At 32.8% G+C, this 18688-nt stretch overlaps 1 protein-coding gene across 1 annotated transcript in view; it reads right to left on the bottom strand.

Annotated features, from left to right (window-relative positions):
* LOC108765190 (uncharacterized) overlaps positions 1 to 17388 on the bottom strand; it is a 77644-nt gene extending 60256 nt beyond the window's left edge. Inside the window, exon 1 of the mRNA XM_018513780.1 lies at positions 17190 to 17388. Coding sequence (XP_018369282.1) covers positions 17190 to 17388 — 199 coding nt within the window. The remainder of the gene's footprint in view (positions 1 to 17189) is intronic.
* Positions 17389 to 18688: the final 1300 nt, after the last annotated feature.

The raw sequence follows: 18688 nt of genomic DNA, 5'->3' as shown, positions 1-18688 counted from the left end.
TCCTACATATATTACAAGTGTTATGACATGAGGTACATATTTCATGTAATGCGTTTATTGCATTTAGTGCACTGAATTCAATCTGCGCACTTTGTATGTTTTGAGCATAAATCCCACTCGCCAAAAATGCTGAAAATCCCAAACAGGTGGGATCTGGAGACACTGGTAGTGTCTCGGCGCTAAGCCAAGCGCAGCGACACTGCCGTGGCTACTTTACGCGAATCTGTCAAGATTTCCAGACGGTGATTATGGGATCTCAATAACGGCTGTCCCGATTGAGTTCTAAGTGTGCTCAATCGATTGCATCCGTTCTGAATATACAATGAAAGTGTTTTTATTTTTTCTCTACGTGCTCTACGGGCGGAGATATTGCGATGCAAAATGATGCAAAATCCGAACTTGAAATTTTTATTTAAGAAACGTCGTCGTCGTCGTCATCGATAGGGCTATGGGGTGGGGGAAATGTCCTTTTGGATTTTTCGACGCTGGTGCATGGTCACATCACACATGTGTCCGTTTTCTGTGGCTGATGATTAGGTTAGGAAAACTGTCACATCGATGGCATAGTAGAGGACACGTAAGTGATTTTCTGCTTCTACATTTGCACGAAATGAACGAATCTGGCAAAATAAAAATGAATCGCTTTACTCCGTGGACCGAGATCGTTAAAGTTGATCACTATTCAGGTTAGGAAACATATCTGTCATATCGATGGCATATAAATTATACAGCAGAGTATTTGTTTGGTTAAATATTTGTCTGTAAAGCAGAATGTAAAGCAGAATTGATTTCCTTTATGCCATCGATGCAACAGATCTCCTCTGGATATCTGTCAACTTTAATTATAACAATAATAATTAATAACTCGGTTCGCGGTAGTGCAAAAATGCGTCGAATAATTTTATCAACCTCGAGGAGGTTCGATCTTGTACGTACATTATTATGTAACTTGTAATTTAAAGATACGCTTCATGATGCATTTCTTGTCGAGGTTTGTCTCAATTGCAATTTACACAAAGATGTTTGGAACAAAATTTGGAACTTTGTCAAATTTCTCTCTCATTCACGTATGGTTTAGATATCTGTTTATCTGCAACGAACAATTTCCTAAGTCTGCCAGGAGCTATTGCATATCAAGAAGATTTTTCTCAAATGGAATTTATGAATATGTAATAAACACAAGTAATATTATATTTCATTCCTTTCGCAAATTGTCCAATTATTATTATGTATGATTTACGAAGATAATAAGAACGATATACAGACTTCCTGTTGGTTCATATTATAGATACATGAAGAAGCAATCTGTGATTTGATATCCTCAGGAGGACAAACTGTCCAGATTTCCAATAAATTATTACCTTTGAAGTTATATCAAATCCAGATATTTAGTGATGATTATTAGACAGTACAAAGTTTTTACTGATATAGTTCGTTTACTTTAAACATAGTAAATAATACTTAATAAATTAACTTTCTGGTATGTGCGGCGTATATACCGGAATTACCCTATCTACAGTTGCCTAATGTAAACTGTAGATTTTCAGCGTTGGCAGTGAATTTTGGAACACAGCCTATATACATTGTGTCTCCTGATCTCACCTCTGAATGATCTAAAACAGAAATCCCAAGAAACAAGCCAAGAATTTTCTTTCATAAATAATTGAAAAAGAGAATAAAAACCGGATTTTCTGAAATTTCCAAAAATAATATTTTTTATTTTGTTAAAAATCGATTTTTATGCGAAAAATATTTAATAATTATTTGAAACTGATGCTATTTTGTTTTTTTTTTCATACTCTTCTTCAATTATTTTATATAATGTATCTCTGCATACATTGCCAAAACTGCTACATTGCAGCGGCTTCAGCATATGAAAAGATGTCAAAAATATTTAATAAACACATGTCTGACTCCGAACGGTTTCGGAATTACGAGATATTGAAGCAAGAAAACATGAATCGTAGTAAATGTTGTTTAATGTTCGTTATTCTGTTGTTCTGAATCCTGAATCTTGTCCTGATAAACTAGATCTATCATTCATTCTCAAAATGTAAACAAATACACGTTAAGGATGACACGTCACTGTCAATGACCACTAACCTCATTGGATTGAAAGAGTTCAGGACGATCCTATTAAATGGACAGCGAGAAGTCCCGACCTCATACGATTAGATTTTCTTCTTCGGAGACGATTGAAAGATCTAGTCTATCAGAATAAGATTCAGAATGCAGAACAATTATAGCAACTGATATTTAACGCTACCGATATCATCCGCGAAACTCCAAATATTTGTCATCAAGTCCGAAACAATTATTTCGTGCTAGAAAGTGTGTCGAAGTTGACAGAGGAATTTTTGAACATCTTTTGTAAAGCATTAAATAGAAGAACGAACATTAAACAGCATTTACTATGATTCATATTTTCTTACTTCAATATCCCGTAACTCGGAAATCGTTTGGAATCGGACTTATGTATTGGTATTACATGCTTTCGATTTATTTTCATGTGCTAAAGTCGCCGTAGCAGTTTTGGCCCTATATACAGAGACACTGTGTAAAAAATTATTAAGATTTCGGAGAACGCAGACATAACCTCACGTTATAAAATGTATGTTGCACAATATATGGATAGACTGACAACATGCACTATTACTGTAGCATAAGCCCAGATCTATATTCTCTGAGTAAACTTTGAAATTCATTGATTATATTATTAATATTCTACAAAATAAAGACAAGGGTAAGAAGTCCAACAGTGAACCAGTAGTACACTATGAACCATTGCGACATTACCAGATTGTGCTGTTATCATGCAGCGACTCGCATTTGAACACTTCCTCGACTCCCCAGCCGACTGGCAGATCGCGCCAAGGACGGCCATATAATATCACATTTAAGCACCATTACGCAAGATTATATAAAAACTAAACAAATAAAAAAAAATTAAAGGATGGAAGAAGCGAAAGTAAAGACGAAAAAGCAAAAAAAGTCTGAAAACTTGAAGTATTAAAAATAATAAAGTCAAATTACGTTTATGATTACTACTTACATTTCTGTAGTTCTATATATACGAGTATATTGATTTAGTAAAAAGAAGAGAATGCTTCCAAGCTATCCCCTAATACCAATATATAATAAATTCTTTTTGTTTCTTTTTTAATTAAATTTGATCGTAAACTATTAACAAAAGTTAAGGAGTTTTTATTCATAATCTGATAAAAAATTGTATGCGTTATTTGTGAGAACTTTTTTTCAAAAACTTATCAATATTCATAGGCTTTTGTAGATGTGTTATACAGTCAAAAGCAATGAGGTTGCAGTTCAGGATACGAATCCCTTTCATGTTCAATGAATGAATATGATCGTATTAAGTTGTCAAACATGTCTATACAGTATATACACTATAGACACATTTGACAACTTCATACAATTATATTTATTCATTGAAGAGGGATTCGCATCCAGGGTCCCTATTCTCGAAAAGTATCGCATACGAAAAACTAGGGAAATACTATAGTATGCATTACATATACTATATCCTTTATTGACTACCTAAACTTTTAAGATTTTTTCTAATTTTACTACCTAAACTTTTAAGATTTTTTCTAATTTTTTACTGAATTTAAAATTGAAAATAAACAATCAGATTCAAAAGAGAAAACGTTTCTGAACATTATAAAAAATATAAAATATTTTCAAATATTTACATACATGAAAATTTTAAGAGAAAGTAGCACTTTATCAGATCATATTATATAAATATAGGTATCTACTGCCTTTCATGAAAGTTCGGACATCTTCATAAATGTTACCGAATGATCATGTCAAAAAATTAGGACGTTATAAAATAACAAATTCTATTTCTTTATACATTTTAGGATACTTATACACATACTAATTATACCAATTGCAAAAACTTTATAAATTATTTTTAATTTTACATGCTAAAATGGGTAAGTAGTTCAACAATGAACCATGTAAATTTCAGAGGTTTACCTATATCTGTCTTAATTATTGAGTTGAAGATCTGAGTTTTGACATACAGTTTATGAATTTAGTTGGCTACATATTGTAAACAATAACTCTTAAGTTATTTTTTAAGTTTAGCCACAATTTCGATTATTTAAAAAAACGGGAAGTGATTCATTGTGTACACAATGAACTATGCTATTTTTAATAATAAATTATATGTTTTATACTACGAATTGATTATTTTAGAGTTTTGTTATATTTTAAAATGTTTATTTAAAAAATAGGTAATTAATTATAAGATGGTAAGGATTCACAAAGCCGACGGCCATGTTTTTCTGCCAGATTCTTTCGTTTTGAGTGAAAACGCGTCAAATGGATATATTTTTATTAAGATTTTAGGTTAGGGGAGGGGCCGTATTCTAAATAATTACCACAATGAATTATTATTTTGAAAATTGTCGTAAAAAAGGTTATATGATCTACAAAGAACCATGGTTCATTGTTCACTACATCAAAATGATTCATTATAGATCACCTAATCTTTTCCACGATAATCTCCAAAATAAGGTGGTAAAATAATGCAACAGAAAAAAGTTGCTTACATAATAATAAAGACAAATGTGCATACAAAACTAATGCACAATGAAAAAAATTATAGATATAACAATAAAAACGTAAAAAATGCGTAAAACTGACGAAAAAACTTACTTTGCAACTCAAAATTCTTAAAATGTGCGGTTAATGTGTTGGAAAATATTTATCGACTTTGAATGAAGGGAAAAATTCTGCATATGTATATATATGTATATATATAAGTATATATTTCTATATATATATATATATATGTAGGATGTTAGTACATAGAATGATGATAAGGGTATTCGACGTGCGCTAAGATGAACAGTGATCGCAAAACTCGTAGAGGAATAATGATCTTTATTATTCGTAGGACACGATGTGTCTTCTATGGTTCCTTACTCGAGACTGACTCGAAAAATGCCTCCCTTCTACTCACAAGCTCAGAACATCAAAACAATATCCTTCGCGGTTGTCGGATCGGCCACGAGGCCGCGACGTGTTATCGCAGACAATCTTCACGTCGCCGATTCTCGGAACTCGCGCCCCTGATGTCGCCGCGGACATCAATCGCGACACCGACACCGTCGCTCTTTCCACCTTTCCCACATATATATATATGTAATGAATTGTTATAATAAAACTTGTGATCTTTATTGAAGTTTACATTTCTGTTGTCGCTATTTTCCTTCGTATCTTTTACGCGAATATGTGAAAAGGATTACCTAGAGTAAAAGTATTCTCGCTAGCGGAGCATATCTACTTTTATTTTTGCGCATCTTTTTTTCCTTCTTAGTTTGTTTACGCGCATCTTGCTTGCAACCGTCGTTTATTTTTTTCTATCTTTCTTAAGATATCCTTTACTCAGGTGATACAAAGTCGGAGAAAAGAAAATTTTTAACTTACTGAAAGAAACTACTAGATTTTTCATCTCTGAGTATTCCTGTATAGAAGAGAATGTAAATTAATTTGTAAGATTTTTCACCTTTATGTTAGAATCTATTTAGAAAAAAAATATGATTATTTATCTTTTTAAATATTAATCAATAGGTTTAAAATCTTATATTTTATATTGTTAGAAGATTTTCTATCACATTTTGTTATGTAAATGACATTTTTTATTTTTAAATAAAAAGTTTAAGATATACGTTAAAAAGAGATACTTACAAATTTAATAAATCTTGTAAACGTTTTATTATAACAATTTGTTAGTACAATTGAAGGTACAACTAACATGTTACATTAGTCAATTTCCGTATGAATCCAAATTATTGATTTTAGACAAAACGTATAAACTTTCCGGACCTATATGTTATCTTCATTAGTAGCACATCGACTTTACCACAATTCTACAACGTCCGTCCGGTGACGGAGGTGTAAATGGAGAGCCTGTGTAGTCTTGAAATGAATATTCTGTTCATTTAATACGGATTGAAACTTGAAGGTACGCGACCAATGGCGCCATATGATGTTTCATGACGATGAGAGCTTGCGCGCACGTATAAAAACCGCAGAAAATGCTTGCTGCATGGAAAAAGGGGAAGAATATGGGTGGTCTTTGTAGAAATTATTCCGTATGAAATACGTCTCACATTTCTAGCTTTTTTATTTTTTTTCGAGAGACGAGGATTGTACGTATGTGTTACTCGTAGACATATACAGCGGCGGAATTCTAGTTTACTTCGTTAATGAACGAGAATTATGTTACGTATGAAGATACTAATTAAACTAATTTATCACGAGGTTAGAACACACTAAACATCCCGCCCACTGCACTCGGTCCGACGATATTTTTATGCCGAGTTGTTAGATACTTTATGCATACTTTGCTTTAATGTAGCTGCATCGTCCATGCACACAAGTATGCAAATTTAATTCTATGCGCAAGCGATTGATCTTCTAAGATCAACGTGTTTTAAATTAGAATTATATGTACGCTCTTTTACTTCAAAAATAATGAAACTAAAGAAAACGTGGTTTTCGAAATATTGCCATGAATGAGTTATGTAAACACACATTGTTCTGTTAATCATCAAAAGTGAGCTAATTTAATTTCATAAAAAATCATAGAAATCACAATTCAAAAAGAATATTAAACAAAAAATAGTTAAAGTTGACATAACTAAAAAGAATAATTTCTAAGGATTGTGAAACAGAAATGACGTTTGATTGTAATAGAAAAATTTTTACCGGTATTATTTCATTAATCAATAATTTCTTGCTAAGTTAAAAAATAATTTGTCTCCTTTTCTGAGAAAGGATTCTGCACAAATCATATAGAAAAAATGACTTTGGTCAAATTGGCTCAAACTAATATTTTGTAGATTAATCAAAAGTTTCTTTATACAAAAGTATAAAAAATGGGCAGATTTTGCTGTAGCATCATTCGAAACTTGCTATTTTGGGGTTAATCAGATTGAAAAGTATATTTATCTGCTAAACTATTCATTTTTTGATAGTTTTACCTTAATTATACTTTTATGCACATAATTGCTTAAAAAAATGTGATTTGTAAGTACATACATTGCAAATTGCATTTTTTTTTAAACATAACTACTTGTTTTCTTTGGATCCATTGATTCATCTTATCATTTTATGCAAAAAAGTCCGATTAAATTCAAAGTAGCAACTTTAAATGTTACTGCAGCAAAATTTGTCCATTTTTTTGGTTCTACTGAAACTTTTGATCAGTATTTTATAATTACGAAGTACTACACTGTCAGCCAATTTGATTAAAGCCACTTTTTCTATATATGGTTTGTTCAGAAATCCCGAAATTTTTAATATGTATCACTTTTGAAATAAGGAAGCGATATATAAATAAATAATAATACAAATCTTACACATAAATATTACAAATGAATATAAACATTACAAATAAATATTTATGTATGTTGCAGGTGAGTGCGCATCATATAATTATTTGAAGATATTCGTTATGCGTTAACTGTGTATTTTGAGACACATGTATAATGGCGAAAATGGTAAGTTTCTTTGATATTTATGTTCTATAATGTTGCACAATAAGTATTTCACGTGCGTGTTTGATAATTCAACGTCCGATAATTTTTCTACTTGCTTTGCTTACTGATTATTTATATGATACATCTGAGTGATTTAACGGTGGTGAAATCGATTTGGCCACAGAAGATCTATCTTATCTCTTGTAAAACTTTACAGCAAAGAAGAAAATGGTCTACTATTGCAATCTATTCTCAAATGTTCATGTTTAATTAGCGTGAACCAGGTGAACCGTTAAGTGCCAGCAGTGTTGTTCACTACATGCGACACTTCTTTTTAAACTACATGGTACGTCTAAACTCTAAAAAACTGTTAATTTCTAGGAAAAAAAAGAATTTGTAATTCACACCTCTCTATTAAGATGATGATTGCATTTATTTATATAATGACAGTATCTATTTTCAAAGGCCCAGTTTCACAACTAACGGTTAACTTTTAACCGAGGTTCAACTTATTCATTATCTCTTTTAAATTCTAGAATTGGAAAAAGATAAGAAATAAGTTGAACCTCAGTTAAAAATTATGAAACTGGGCCTAATTGTTTTATTTTACTTCTTTTTTCCTCCAATCATATAATTTTAATTAGTCCAGACAGCATTAATTACTGGAAGCTATGCATAAACGAATAGAATTATTGTTTTAACAACTTATGAAAAGGAATTAAGGAAATGCAAAATTTCGATTAAAAAATCGACTAGAATGTTACATCCTACTTAAAAACTGGGTCTTGATTATGGCGTAAGATTATGGACGTTCGACTTCACATTCTAAAGTGCTTAAATTATTAACATTTTAGAACTAATTATAAGTAAGAAGACTTATTGCATTTTCACTAGCCATTACGTTACCACGTGCGATTATTATTTTCTGAGAAGATAATATCTCCGTACACGAAATCGACGGCGCGGAAAGTGCGTGCGAGACAAATTGTCTCCCGTGGCAGATTTTCCAGAATAAATTATTTTCATTTGCATGCTTAAGCAGTCAGAGCGCGCGGCCACTCCGTTTTTAATCTCGAAACAACCCTATTTTCCTTTTCCCCGTTCTTCTACATCGCAGCCTTCTCTCTCTCTCTTCGTTTCGCGTGCGTCTCCGCAGCGAGTCTCTGGCTCTAGCTACTCGCGAGAGCTTCACCAATTTATCACTCCAACTTATTTCTCGGCACTCAACGTTCCCACCACCCTCCTTCGTAACCCCTATCTTCTCCCGCGCTCTTTTCGCTAACGTTCGCCATTCTTAGCCCGTTCTTCGCGCGTCCTTCGCTCGTACTCGCGTTGCTCCCATCTCATTACCGCGCCACTTTCGATCCCCTCGTCGTTTCCGTTGTATGGCCCGCGCGCTTTTCATTTCACTCCCTCTCTTCACCCTTTTCATATTATTTTCTTTGCTAATAGGCTCATTCACTCTCTTCACTGGCGTTATCTACAAACGATAACAACAAACTCGTGTAATCGATAACAAGTTATAATATAAGACAATTACTGTTAAATATCAAAGGAGCAATGATAACCCAATTCAGATATAACATTTTATTGTCTTTAACTTCCATATAGGTATGTTGAAATGTAAATTGGTTCATTTCTGTGGTTGAATTACTTACTTTCATAGTGAGTAGCGTCCATATTAACGTATGCAATTAGTGAATGATAAATTTTAGTCAAATCTAATATATTTCTTGAGTTAAACCGTTTAACCTTAGTATACACGATTAGATTACATTCGTGTCACGCGTATTTCTTATCTTATTTGAAGCACCAGGCGCAAGAAATGAATTTGTCATTTATTTACAATTTTTAAAAATAGGTACACAATCTACACAAATACACTTTCTAAGAATGTTCAAATGTATATAAGGGTAAATATTCTGTTTAGGGGAGTCCCCTCTAATGATCTCGACATTGAACATGTTGTCAAGATCATGACCTCGAGTGACTTCCAATAGATTTTACCTGTCGCTCGTTATTCGTTAAAAAGTTATTAACTATCAAAGTTAGTAATTATTTCCTTACTTTACATAAAGAGTCGGTTAACTCTAGACAGGGAGAGAGGTATGGAGTGGACCAATTAAGGGAACTTGTTGGAGATCACTCATAGTCATGACCTTGACAACATATATCAAGGTCTAGGTCATTGGAGGGGATTCTTCTAAACAGGATATCTACCTATATAAAATTTCCTTATTAATTTTTTTACGTTTTTAAAAATGATGAAAGTAATTAACCCTGGATACGAATCACATTGCATATAATAAGAGTCCGAAAAATCATCGTGTGTACTAATCCTTCGTATATACAATTGAATCATTCATGTCCTGTGCATTTCTTTTCTTTGAAATACTAAAAGCATCGAGTAATTATTATTTTTACATGTACAATTTTTAAAATATACAACTTTACAGCTACTATCTAAAGCTGTTAAAGTATATACGTATAAAAATTATTCAAAAAATTTTTATATACTTATAAACATGATGAAAATTAATCTGGAACATAAACGGAAAATGAATCTAAGAGCCATTGTGTAATAAGGGACCGAAAAATCATAATTTAAGAGTTAACTTCATTGTTAAATTAATGATATTTGGAGTAGGAATAGAGGCGATTTATAGAAAAATAACTTAATTTGGGTATAATTTGACATTATGAATTTAACGAACAGTGCATTAGCCTTGTTTTTTTTAAAAGAAATTCGAGGTGAGTGTTTATATTTCGATAAACCGTTTTTCTCCGACAAACTCGAACGCTGTGAAATCGTCGTTGTTTATGTTCCTGCTTAGCCACTTCGCTTCTATGTTGTACGCGCTTTAGAAAATTTATGTATATCTCTGTTCGTAATGCTGTCTCTTCTACTTTACCTCTACACCGTGGTAAATATAATTACTTTAATACTCCGACGGCTGACGCGCGCGCGCGCGCTTGGAAGACGTAATTTGTTCATACTATTATGATTCTGTTTCAAAGCTGACGCGGTACAGCAATTTGGATAAAAGTACACGCGGAAAACGCTCATTCATATATATATATAGGAGCGACGCGTGACACCCGTTTCGTGTTCTGAGACTCCTCCATTATAGAGAAGCTCCTGATTCTAAAATGGGAGCAGCCTGAGCATTACATTGCTGCGCATTAACCTACGGTAATACATGCGCATTCGAGATTATTAATTACATTTTCTGAGAAAAACGTTTGTCTTACCTTGGATGCGCGCGGGGCCTGGTTATTTCTTATGAATCATTTTGCTTGGCTTACCGCGACCTTAATACCCGAGAAAAAGTGATGTGTCTTAAGCCGATTATAAAGAGGTTGCAATAGAAAAAATTTGACGCTTAAAACTTGAAAAGAGATAAAAGACTTTTTTATATGAAAACACAAGTAAATCATTTCACATTTCTGCCTTTCTGTTTATTGCGTATAAGAATATTATCTACAATTTATTTCGTATCACTGTCACAAAAACCGTTCTGATTGATATTCTTTTATAAAATATTAAAAAATGTATGAAAAAAATGTTTACATAGACATTACAACGCATTTTTCTACATAGTAAAACAAATAATAAAAATATATAAAAAAGAAGGCAAATTAGAGTCAAATTACATAAAAAGAAGAAAGAAATAAACGACCGTGTATACAATTATTAATATTAAAAATACATACAAAAAATCCAATTTAATTATTACATGTTTCGACTCTTGTATTGAGTCATCTTCAGATAAACCCTAATTTCTAACATTATAATTAGCGTCGTCATATAAAGTACGTGGTTAAAGTTGTCCAATGCATATATTCATATCGTCGAGTGCTTCTCAGAGATCATGATCCACTTACAATGGATTAACCGATCAATTGTTCTGGATAACATGATGTTCTAATAAGGAAACCAGAACGTTTACAGATAAATAAACCATAAGATAAAAAATCATTAATAAATCAATGTGCTAAATTGATTTATATGAGAATGAGTTAAATAAAATGTTAAATAAATAATATGAGATTAGAATAAGACCATGTGTAACGTTATCAATTTATATGAGAATGAAATGAATAAAACCATTAAAATAAATAGTATAAGATTAAAATAAGAAACTGTATACCGTTATCAACTCATTACATTATATAAAAGCAAGTAGATACATCATCTCAAAAAAATCACTCATCATCAAGATCGCACTTAACATTTAACAGGAAGTTAATTAACAGTTAACAGTTAACAGTTAACAGGAAGTTAAAGTTTAACAGGACGCTCGTACGGAATACAAGAGATCCGGGTTCAAGTCCCGGCCGAGGTAATATTTTTCGCAATAAATTTATTTAATGTTTTCAGCACATTGTCAATTTAATTTAATTTGTGATATTATTGCAGTAGTTTAATTGCGTTGGATAAAGTCCGGAAAAATTTCGGCGTGCAGTTTGAATAACTACAAAAATATGATATATGTGCATGTACATATATAGGATATAGATAATTCACTGGGAATTATTTAGGCAAAAAAAGTCTAGCTTTGACCGTCATAGGCCTGAATATGCTTATACTTAGTGTTTAATTCTGGTCGGTCCGAATAAAATCTTAGTATATTGGTTAAGCATTTATTGTAGTAAGGCTCTTCAGCTAATATCTGGATGTTATTCCAGTCATATAGGTGCAAACGACACATGATTTTGACTTTAAATATATTGACTGTGATTAACACTATTATTACTTTCTGACTGGTACCTCTAATTTTTCATAAGATTTTGCAATGAACTTGACCAAATATATCTTCCTATTAAATGTTAAGTGCGATCTTGATGGTGAGTGATTTTTTTAGATGATGTATCTACTTGCTTTTATATAATGTAATGAGTTGATAACGGTATACAGTTTCTTATTTTAATCTTATACTATTTATTTTAATATAAATTTTATTCATTTCATTCTCATATAAATTGATAACGTTACACATGGTCTTATTCTAATCTCATATTATTTATTTAACATTTTATTTAACTCATTCTCATATAAATCAATTTAGCACATTGATTTATTAATGATTTTTTATCTTATGGTTTATTTATCTGTAAACGTTCTGGTTTCCTTATTAGAACATCATGTTATCCAGAACAATTGATCGGTTAATCCATTGTAAGTGGATCATGATCTCTGAGAAGCACTCGACGATATGAATATATGCATTGGACAACTTTAACCACGTACTTTATATGACGACGCTAATTATAATGTTAGAAATTAGGGTTTATCTGAAGATGACTCAATACAAGAGTCGAAATATTTAATAATTAAATTGGGTTTTTTGTATGTATGAATTTTTATTATTAATAATTGTATACACGGTCGTTTATTTCTGTCTTCTTTTTATGTAATTTGACTCTAATTTGCCTTCTTTATTATACATTTTTAATGAATTGATAAGAGTCCTTCATTACTTTACTATATTTAGAAACAGATAATATTTTAAACGAAATTATATTATACATGGAAGAACGATTTTGCTGAAGTACCTAAAAAATTAACTAAATACGAATCTGAATATAATTTTGCAAAAAGTTTACTCTAACAACCAATTTAAATGTCTTACACAATTATTTTGATGGTCCAACAAATTTATATTTAAATCTACACTTTAATTAAATCAGAAGACATAATAGCGTCTCGGCGCTAAGACAAGCGCAGCGACTATCATGTGGAGATACTGGTAGTGTCTTGGCGCTAAGCTATGCGCAGCGACACTGCCGTGCCTCCTTTACGCGAACCGACGAGTTCCAACAGATCGAGATTATCGGATCTCAATAACGGCTGAACCGATCGCGTTCTATGTATGTATTCTTTTACGCGAGACCGCGAGTTACGTGGGATCGAGATTACTGGATATCAACTTAACGGATCAAGTTCTACATATGCTCAATAGATTGCTTCTACTCGAATTGTATAATAAAAGTGCTTTTATTTTTTTTCTACATACCCGACGAGCGGAGATATTGCGACGCAAAGTCCCGATGTAAAATTTTTAGAGATACGTCATCTTTATTATTATGTTTATGTTTATTGTAATCCTTCAGCCAGAATGAACTGTTGAACGTTTCGGGACGAGAATGCGCTAGTTGTCCAGTCAGAACCCTAATAACACCGGGACGTCCTATGGACATCCTGTAGACATCCGGTGGACATCCGGTCGGCTAAACGAGATGTCCATAGGATATCCTGTTGTAATCCAGGGACACGTCCTCAGGACGTCCTATGAACTATGAAATGACCGCCTCATTATGTCCTACATACATCCGCTGGACGTCCATTGTGGTATTATCAGGGATTAATTTAGGATATATTCAGGACTACTTTAGGATTTTCAGGACGTATGAAAAGTAAAATAAAATTACCACATCCACTCACAAAAACTAGTGCCTAGAAAGTTTTTCCACTGTTCAAGCGTTGTGAATAGGTAGTCAATCGTAAACGTGGTAAAAAACTACTACAAGAAATAGGCGACAACGAGAAAAATATCAGAGCGCGCTCCGAGTCTTGAACCGAGGCCTGGTTTCTCCTCCGAGTTGGTAGACTTCCATCCTGCTACTGACAAGAGCCACACAACCGGGTATGTGAAGTTAGCACCCCAACTATAGTACTCAGGAGTTCTGAATAGAGTTCCCGGTTCTTTTTGACGAGACAAAGAGTTCTATAATTTATAACAAGAGTTCCGCTTAATAAGTATTTTTAAACAATTTTTAAAAAATGGGGTGCTAACTTCTCATCGAAAATCGAGATCCAATAGTTCTGAGCGGCCCAATAGCTTCATTTCGTGAATACCTAAAGTTCCTGATACATAAAAAAAATTTTTGAAAAATAAAAAAAAGTTAAAAATTTTTGAAAAATTAATTTTTAGATACAATAATTCTGTCACATGTTAATAGTCATTCTGTCTATTTCGAAGAGTTCTAGGCGATTAAAATCAATACAGACCAAAAAATAAAAGAGTTATGTACTTAAAACAAAATTTGAAAAATTGATTGCAAAAGCACATATCTCCTTATGTAGCTATCCAATCGAATTTTCACCTAATACTTTTCGTCAGGGCTCGTCGAGAACTGCCCAGAACGCCGATTAGAACTACTGAGTACTCTCAAAAAATTTTCGACGTCGGGCTTCGAAAATTTTCAATGATAGAGTTCAAATGTTCCAATATCTCGAAAACCGTTGGCCTAATCGCTTTTTCACCTAATACTTTTCGTTAGAGCTCGTCGAGAACTGCCCAGTACGCCGATCAGAACTCCTGAGTACTCTCAAAAAATTTTCAATGACCTTTTCCAAGTAGCATATCTCGAAAACCGTTGGCCCAATCGCTTTGTCACCTAATACATACTTCTCGTTAGAGCTCGTCGAGAACTGCCCAGTACCCCGATCAGAACTCCTGAGTACTCTTAAAAAATTTTCGACGTCGGACTTAGAAAGTTTTCAATGATAGAGTTTAAATGTTAAAATATCTTGAAAACCGTTGGCCCAATCGCTTTGTCACCTAATAGGTACTTTTCGTTAGAGCTTGTGGAGAACTGCCCAGTACGCCGATCAAAACTCCTGAGTACTCTGAAAAAAATTTCGACGTCTGACTTAGAAAATGTTCAATGATAGAGTTCAAATATTCCAATATCTCGAAAACCGTTGGCCAAATCGCTTTTTCACCTAATACTTTTCGTTTGAGCTCGTCGAGAACTGCCCAGTACGCCGATCAGAACTCCTGAGTACTCTCAAAAAATTTTCAATGACCTTTTCCAAGTAGCATATCTCGAAAACCGTTGGCCCAATCGCTTTGTCACCTAATACATACTTCTCGTTAGAGCTCGTCGAGAACTGCCCAGTACCCCGATCAGAACTCCTGAGTACTCTTAAAAAATTTTCGACGTCGGACTTAGAAAGTTTTCAATGATAGAGTTTAAATGTTAAAATATCTCGAAAACCGTTGGCCCAATCGCTTTGTCACCTAATACTTTTCGTTAGAGCTCGTGGAGAACTGCCCAGTACGCCGATCAGAACTCCTGAATACTCTCAAAAAAATTTCAATGACCTTTCCCAAGTAGCATATGTCGAAAACCGTTCACCCAATCGCTTTGTCAACTGATACTTTTCATCAGAGCTCGTCGAGAACTGCCCAGTACGCCGATCAGAATTCCTAAGTACTCTCAAAAAATTTTCTAAGTCTGACGTCGAAAATTTTTTAAGAGTACTCTGGAGTTCTGATCGGCGTACTGGGCAGTTCTCGACGAGCTCTAACGAGAAGTATTAGGTGACAAAGCGTTTGGGCCAACGGTTTTCGAGATATTTTAACATTTGGACTCTATCATTGAAAATTTTCTAAGTCCGACGTCGAAAATTTTTTGAGAGTACTCAGTAGTTCTGATCGGCGTTCTGGGCAGTTCTCGACGAGCCCTGACGAAAAGTATTAGGTGAAAATTCGATTGCATGACTACATAAGGAAAATATGTGCTTTTGCAACCAATTTTTCAAATTTTGTTTTAAGTACATATCTCTTTTATTTTTGGGTCTGTATTGATTTTAATCGCCTAGAACTCTTCGAAATAGACAGAATGACTATTAACATGTGACAGAATTATTATATCTGAAAATTAATTTTTCAAAAATTTTTAACTTTTTTATTTTTCAAAATTTTTTTTTATGCTTCTGGAACTCTAGGTATTCACAAAATGAAGCTATTGGGCCGCTCAGAACTATTGGATCTCGATTTTCGATGAGAAGTTAGCACCCCATTTTTTTAAAATTGTTTAAAAATACTTATTAAGCGGAACTCTTGTTATAAATTATATAGAACTCTTTGTCTCGTCAAAAAGAAACGGGAACTCTATTCAAAACTCCTGAGTACTATAGTTGGGGTGCTAACTTCACATACCCCACACAACCCTGACGCTGATAGCTTCTCTGTTATATCTATTTTCTCTAAATTTCTTACACTACACTCTTAATTTTTAGATCATAAAACTAACTTAATTTATGTACATACAAATGTATTTAATATGTTTTGTGATAGAACATGATCAAATTAGTATCAAAGAAAAGGACACGTACATTCCATTGAAATATTTAAAACTAGTTCTTTTAATTAATGTAAATATTAAATAAGTTGTATATAATTTTGTAATATGCATATATACTTATTAGATCCTATACAAAACATATATATATATATATCATTTTGTAACACATGTTTAATTTATAGTAACAATAGATTTTCAACAAAATATATACGAAAATTGGAAATTGCATTTTAAACTTTCAACAATCTATGTATGAATTTTAAAAATGACGAATGCTGTATTAAGTAGATATATAATATGCGAAACGGTTAGACGGAAGAAAAGAATATTGAATTGTACTATATATGGAATTTTTCCCGTTAGAAGTAATATAAAATACAAATTAAATAAGGAATTAAGACGCAATTATTAATGGACAATAAGATTAACCGTAATTAAAGCATTAGTACAAATATTAAAGAAATCATTATTTTTAAAAATAAATATATGTATGTATAAATTATTTCTGATCACCCGCAATCGGAACACACAACAATAATTCCTACACAGCACACTTTATCCGAATTATGTTCAAACAACCTTCTGAGGCTGTCCCACAAGGACGTCCTGAAGTTATCCCAAGGACGTCCTGAGGTTGTCCCGAAAATAATGTCCCAAGGATGACCTCAGGATATCCAGTGGAGGTATGAATGTCCTTAAAATGTCCAGGATGACCTGGGACATATTCAGAATGATCCTGAGGACGTCTTGTGCTGTTAGGGAATGTACTGTTGGACATTTTAGCGCGAAAATGCATTAGCGTATTGATGCAAGAAGCGCTAGCGGTGCATGGTAAACGAAATTATACGCTGGTATTTGTTAACTCAGGCAGGAAATGATAATGATAAGCGATTTATTCATCATCGATCTCTATTTATTTATAAAACAATACATCACAAAAGGAGATCTAACGGAAATGAAATTATACACTATATTTGTTTAAGCCAGAAGATGACAATGACAAAACGTTTTATTCGACCTCGATCATCATTTGTTTATAACTTAATATCTGACAAAAGGAGATTGGATGGAAACAAAATTACACGCAAGTATTTGTTAATTATTATTCTTCGGAAAATACAAATGACCATCGTCTCGACATTTTTACCGACTCAAATAATTATATCTTTAATTCTCCTTTAAAACTTATTATGTAAAAATTATGCCACAAAGAAAAGTGGTCAATAAAGTCCAATTAAGGTCCCCTCCAAAATTTGTTCAAACACATAAAGATCTATTCTTGAAGTCAATTATAAGGTTAACTGTTTAGGAAGACGTTCATCACTGCAAATGCGTAATATCTGTATCAACTTATCTTCTTAAAAAAAGGTAAAAAAAGGCGTTAAGAATATACGTGCTTCTCGAATAATATCTAAGTGTCCAACCTAAAATAGTAGTTTTAATTCTTTATTAAGGATATTCGTATTGAAGACCTTTCTTACGTTTTACTCCGCGGAAACTGGAAGGAGTGATTGGCGGAAGTCAAGATACTTCAACTTGCTCTAACTATACCTTATTATTTGTATATAATTATAGTGCGGATAATATGCGATATACACAGCTACAAGTGCCAGTTGGCCTGAGCAGCGTGATGCGCAGCTGTAACAATATGGAGGGTCAGGGAGGGCCCAAGCAGGAAAGTCCCTAGGCTACTTGTATATACAACAGTCTTCTTATTTCAACCCAAATAATGGCAGCTTTAATTCACTCTGTTAAAAATTGTTACTCCTCGAAAAAAATAAAGCACTGAATGAAAAATTAAAACTCAGATGTTACAGTTTTAAGTAATCAAGGTAAATTCTATCAAATTAAAAAATAAAACACAAGTGATACTATCTTTGCTACTTAACTCTGATATACATCATTCGTACAAAAGATTTGATATCAATAACTGGCGCTAAGTTAAATCTCATATCAAATTAAATATACAGGGTGGGCCAAAAGTCTAGATATACTCAAATATCTCATAAACGATACATTTTAGAAAAAAATGTTTCTTATAAAAGTTGTAGGGGAAAGTGGGAGAATTGTGCGCAACG

Source organism: Trachymyrmex cornetzi, unplaced genomic scaffold (assembly GCF_001594075.2).
Source record: "Trachymyrmex cornetzi isolate Tcor2-1 unplaced genomic scaffold, Tcor1.1 scaffold474, whole genome shotgun sequence".
NCBI classification, from domain to species: domain Eukaryota; kingdom Metazoa; phylum Arthropoda; class Insecta; order Hymenoptera; family Formicidae; genus Trachymyrmex; species Trachymyrmex cornetzi.
Note: the sequence above shows the minus strand (reverse complement) of the source record. Positions and strands in the feature narration are given on the sequence as shown.